General features: G+C 36.8%; 1 protein-coding gene across 2 annotated transcripts; it reads left to right on the forward strand.

Annotated features, from left to right (window-relative positions):
- Positions 1–935: 935 nt before the first annotated feature.
- Positions 936–5,178, forward strand: LOC115995662 (plant intracellular Ras-group-related LRR protein 7). 2 transcript variants are annotated; one of them, XM_031234764.1, is made up of 10 exons: positions 936–1,272; positions 1,610–1,679; positions 2,100–2,146; positions 2,255–2,363; positions 2,542–2,627; positions 3,192–3,282; positions 3,637–3,722; positions 4,399–4,485; positions 4,590–4,713; positions 4,821–5,178. In XM_031234764.1, exons 1-9 carry the CDS (start codon positions 1,174–1,176, stop codon positions 4,698–4,700), a joined length of 786 nt encoding a protein of 261 aa, XP_031090624.1. In that variant the 5' UTR covers positions 936–1,173; the 3' UTR covers positions 4,701–4,713; positions 4,821–5,178. The 2 variants fall into 2 exon arrangements, 1 of the variants encoding a protein (XP_031090624.1); XR_004093548.1 differs by lacking the exon at positions 4,821–5,178 and having other exon boundaries at positions 4,370–4,485; positions 4,590–4,621.
- The last annotated feature ends 593 nt before the right edge of the window (positions 5,179–5,771 follow it).

Here is a 5,771-nt window from a genome sequence, read left to right on the forward strand (position 1 = left end):
AAATAATGAGGGCAATTTCATTTTTTTCTTCTCCTCTTCTCTTCTCTGTCAGAATTTTTTTTCCTTCTCTTCTCTTTCTTCTCAATTTCATAGACGGAACTGACAACTGCTTAAACGTTGGTCCATAGTTAAGATTATAAAGAGAAAAGCGGGGGAGAAAGAGCAAGGAATCAAGAAGGGCATTGAGGAAATTCGTGAGGAGGCTGCAATTACGAGACAAGAGAAATGTACAACAGTTAATCCTCCCAAGGACATCATATTGACACTAAAATATCTTGTAAAGGGGATTCAAGAAGAGTGCGGCTCGATGGCCTTGTAGCCAACTAGCCAAGTTCAACGGGAGATGAACATTTTAGCATAAACAGTGCTCATGGTGCTGAAAGATCAACTTCAGTAAACCATTCTGTAACTAAGGTTAATCTTGCATGGAAGGTGAATCTTAAAACTCTTGGCGTCTCGTGCAAAATCAATATGCTGAAGTAGCAATTTCTTGTGCTTGAGCGCTTGACAAGGAAACAAGAGCGCTGTGAAATTGAGAAGAAAGAGAAGATGAGAAAAAAAATTTCGGCAGATGATAAGAAATGGAGAAGAAAGAGAATAGGAGAATAAAAAGACTAAATTGCTCTCATTATTTTACTCATTAAATTTTTTTGGCTACTTTCCACCGACAATCTGGTCAAAGAGATCGAAATTGAAAAAAATTAAATAAGTACGATAATAAATTGACAATTTTGAAACTCGTGAACTGCAATTAATAACACCCCAATAATTATAGGACAAAAAGTCAAATTTTCTCAAAAAAGAATTAATCAGATGTCATGGGTTGAACTGTACAAGTAGTATTTTCCAAAAAAAAAAAAAAAAAAAAAACTATTGTTCATTTGAATAGTCGACCTGGCATCATCTATTTGACTCTGACAACCTCGTAATACCAGCCCAGGCAACAAACAACCGCACCCAACACCCTCTAATCTTCAAAGTCCCCATCATCAAACCAAGCATCACCCAATTTCCTTCAACCCTTGAATTCTTCAAATTCTCCATAAAAAGTCTTCATCTCATCACCCTCACTTCCCCCCTCTCTCTCTCTTGCATACATACACGTGTGTCTTTGTACGAAGGCTCTGTACCATCATTTTTATAAATTGAGAAGAGAGTTGGGTTGAGGGGATAATGGGTTGTTGCAGCAGCAAGAGTGCGGACACAAAAGCCAGCCGCTTGGCTCGGTGGCGTTCCACCGGAATCGTCGCTTTACGCGATTCCAAATTGAAGGCATTCTTCTTCTCTCTCTCTTTCTATCCATTCCATGTATATTGATTTTGAATTGTTAATAAGCTCCATATATCTATATGAGTATAGGCGATTAGGGATTGAATTTGCCCGTGTTTCTCAGAAATTGCAAAAGCTGATGTAATTAGGGATTCGCAGAGGGCTGGGTTAATTAAGTCCTGTTGGGGAAACTGGTATTTGATGTAAGGAGCTTTGATAGTTAGTCCCACTATGCTTCTGTGTTGAAACTTGAAAGTTTAGTTACCACTGCTGAAGGATTTCTTATAAAGTCATATAATACATTTCTTACGATATACTGACTTATCTGTTCTCTTCACAGACATTTCCAGATGAAGTTCTTGACCTAGAAAGATCTGTGCGTACACTTGATTTAACATGTAACAAAATAGGTAATTGTATATTAATTCAGAAGTCGTTGTCTTCAATAATTTTTTAATGTTGGGTTTCCCATGAGTTCAAGCTACTCTAGTCATGCCCCCGGGCATAGCTCAGTGGTGAAAGCCTGAGTGTGGCTGTGGTGGCTAGCAAATGCCCGGGTTTTAACCCTGCAAGGGGAAATAAGCAAGCATTCGGATCACTGCTCCACTGAGGCACACCCGTGATTTACCTCCTCTCACAAGCTCCCCGGGGTAGGGGGCGTGAGGGCCCTTAGGTTTGGGGTTCAAACTTAAGCTACTCTAGTCACTGTTTCACTAAGTCTCTATAGAAGTTGACTTTTGGAGTCATTAATGTGTTTTGTTTTCTTGTTTGTAAGAGCTTCTTAATCGAAAGCTAATATCCCTATGATTCCTATTCCTCTACTTCAACAGCTGAAATACCAGTCGAGATCAACAAGTTAACGAACTTGCAGAGACTGGTAAGAGGACTTGCAATTGTCTATGTTTATTGCTGTCTCTTGGGTATGCGTTTCTGTATTTACTGATAGGTCCATTCAGACTTTAACGGTGCACCTATTGGCTTTTAGATTTTAGCGGAGAACGTTATAGAGCGCCTTCCAGTGAACCTGGGTTTGCTTCAATCTGTGAAGGTTATGACACTTGATAAGAACAGAATGACAACCTTGCCTGATGAATGTAACGCTCTTCCCTCCTAAGCTAGGGCATGCCATTTTTCTTTTGTACTTTGTGTTATCTCTTTTGAATCTCTGAGTGCAATACTTTGCATTTTTGTTCCTAAATTCTAGGGTGCAATCTTCTCCTGTATAATACCGGGATTTTCCTTTTTCCTCAATGTTATTGTCTTCTTGTTCAGTGGGCCAGTTAGTGAAGCTGGAGCGCTTATCTGTCTCGTCAAACTCTTTAGTAAGCTTGCCCGGAACAATAGGGAGCTTGCGCAATGTGAGTTGCTTCTAGCTCTGATTTTTACACCCATTTCAGGACTTTAAACTGCTTTTCCTATGCCCTTAATTCATGATTTTAAGATGTTTTGTAGTCTTTTCAACTTTCTCCAAGCTTTACCTCCCCTTATATGTCATGATTGAAGTGTGTGCTATGAATTGAAATCTCATCTGTGTGTGTGTATATATATTTGTGAAGTGTATAAATATCCCTCGCGTAAAAACCTTCTGTCATTTTCTACAAGCTGTAGCAAATTCTTTATTTTATCTTAGTTTCTAGTTTCACCACCTGCTACTGTTATAGTATCATGACATTGGATGTGGTGTGGGAACACATGTTTAATTAAATTTGGTTATTGCTAAAATGAAGCCAAATACTTTCAAGTTCATCATGAAGCAAATGGCACTTGATTTAGACATTTGGTTGCTTAACATGAGGCCTCCTAGACTTTATAGGTTAGAAATTAAAAATTTCCACCCCTGCTGATTTTCTTTTTGATCATGTTATGATTCATATTACACTTTTATGTTGCAAGACTAACAACATGATTGTTTGATTATGCAGTTAGTACTATTAAATGTGTCGAGTAACAATCTGAAAATTTTGCCGGAATCCATTGGAAACTGTTTCTCTTTGGAGGAATTGCAAGCAAATGGTAGTTTCTAATCTACCCATCGCTCTTTTTGGATTTATGTGTGCGAGTGTTAGCCTCATTGCCAGTAAAGGAAGTGGATATAATCTTCTCCAATAATTAGTGTTACGAAATGGGAGAAAGCGGTCCAGAGGGGAAAGGCTAAAATTACCTTTTATAAAAGAAAAAAATCTTTAGATATAGCTGTCAAAAAGATATTGGAATGATTTTTGAATCAGTACATAGTCACTTACGTTTGTGTATTATGAGCTTAAAGACGACATTAGAATAGATCTCTGTGGCACTCCACCTTTTGATGCCTTTTCATTTCTTTCTTTCTTCTTTCTTCACTATCATGATTATTAACTATTGTTACAGATAACACTATTGAAGAACTCCCTGCTTCCGTGTGCAGTCTTGTTCATTTAAAATCACTTTGCTTGAACAATAACAACCTTAAACAGGTATTCGTCAAGTCTCTCCCTTTTCTGTAGCAAAAACATGGACTCTGAGTATAGTGATTTTGCCACGTTTAGTTCTAAACTTTCAAGTTAACCGCCCATGGTCCTTTAACTTTCAAATTTTAACCAGCCGTGGTCCTTTCGGAAGTAAAGTAACATAGGACCAAGGCTGTTTAATTTGAAAGTTGAAGGACTACGGTTGGTTAAAGTTTGAAAGTTAAAGGTCCATGGGTGGTTAACTTGAAAGTTGAAGGACCAGGGGTGGTTAACTTGAAAGTTTAGGAGTTAGGACTAAACGTGGCAAAACCACTGTACTCGAATGACCCCAGATGACATTAACTCCAAAAACATGTTTATCGGTTTCCTTTATTTGCAGTAGACATGTGTATAAACTATTGCATTCTCATGTTTATGCAATGTCTGCATGTAAGGTCAACATACAACCTCACCAAGCGTCCCCGTGACCCTTTCTGACACAAACTTCCCCGTACAAATTTCTTCATTTCACTGCAATTGCCATGTTGGCAAAAGATAAAATTTTTACTCCATAAAATATCATTTTTATGTAAATTTTCATTGTATTTTTAGATCAGAATGTTAGGCATGTACCCCTAAGATATATGAGATGTAAGAAATATTCCATTGTTCAGTATACCAGCTTGCCTCTTCAATTTGTCAGATACCTCCAAATTTGTTAAAAGAGTGCAAAAGTTTACAGAACATATCCCTTCATGGCAATCCTATTTCTATGGATCAATTTCAACAGGTAGTGTTCTCTATTATCCGGTGCATTGCTCTATTTGACAAATTCTTTACGGATGTAACGAGAACATCCTAAATCAAAGCTAAACATTATTCCCCCCTCTCCAGATTGAAGGTTTTCAAGAATTTGAAGCTCGGAGGAAAAAGAAAGTCGACAAACAGATAGATTCTAATGTGATAATTAGTTCTAATGGGCTCGACGTAGGTGTTGACCACTGACATCTCTGTAAAGGTAGGTGCATTTGGTGCTACCATTACGCCCTTTATTATGTCTCGTGATGCGTAGTTTTGTTCCCATTACAATGCCTCTACATCTCTTTTCAACCTAAAATTTTTTAGGAACGCTGGATTTGGGTTCGGTGAAGGAAAGGAAAACATGTCTTGCATGGATGAGGGGTGCGCTAAAAACTTTCTCGACGAATGGGATGCTTCTGGATCTTGTATGTATATACTACTTCCTCGATATAGTATTTTGATTCGGTGATTTTACTGAAGTAGCTGCAGCTGAGTAAATCGACGTGTCTGTTGAAGAGCAGCTCTGCTTGCACAGCCCTAATGAGATACATTGTGTAACTACACATTTTTATAGTGATTGAAAAGGAAGTCTTCTTATGACCTATTGTGTGACTATACATTCTTATAGTTATTGTGAATGGGTTAAATTTTATTTCCTGTAAAAAAAAAAAAATCTTGAGCAGTTTTTTATGTGGGAGAAAGATGAAAATATTTCTTTCATTTTAGCTACATACTCTTTTTCTTTGACCAATTATACTCTGAGCTTCTGCAGTCTCATAAATTAGCTGCAGTTAGCCAATAAGTCAGGGTATGTTTAGCGTGGAAAATGCTCTTTTTTTTTTCTTTTTTTTTTCTTTAAAATAATTTATCTAAGTTTTCACTTTTTAAAAAACGTAGAAAGTTGGGGTGTTTTTTTTTTTTTTTTTTTTTTTTAAATCTATTGCAGTGCTAAGAATCAATCTCATTATTGGGCCCGTGACCTTCCCTCAATGAGAGCCACAGAGGTGTCATTAGGGGTGTAAATGAATTGAATCCAGTCAAATATCTTACTATTCGATTCGAATTCGACTATTTTGAGAACTATTCGGATTTGTATTCGATAAGTATTCGAATCTAAAATTTTATTCGTATTTGATTCGACTACATTATTCGAATATATTCCATTTGACTTGAATATTCAAATTCAAAATGCCTAACTTATTTTATTTTACAAGTTCTCCAATAAATTAAGATAAAATGTAATAAAATTTTAAATTTAAATAGCATACAATTTTC

Source organism: Ipomoea triloba, chromosome 11 (assembly GCF_003576645.1).
Source record: "Ipomoea triloba cultivar NCNSP0323 chromosome 11, ASM357664v1".
NCBI classification, from domain to species: Eukaryota; Viridiplantae; Streptophyta; class Magnoliopsida; order Solanales; family Convolvulaceae; genus Ipomoea; species Ipomoea triloba.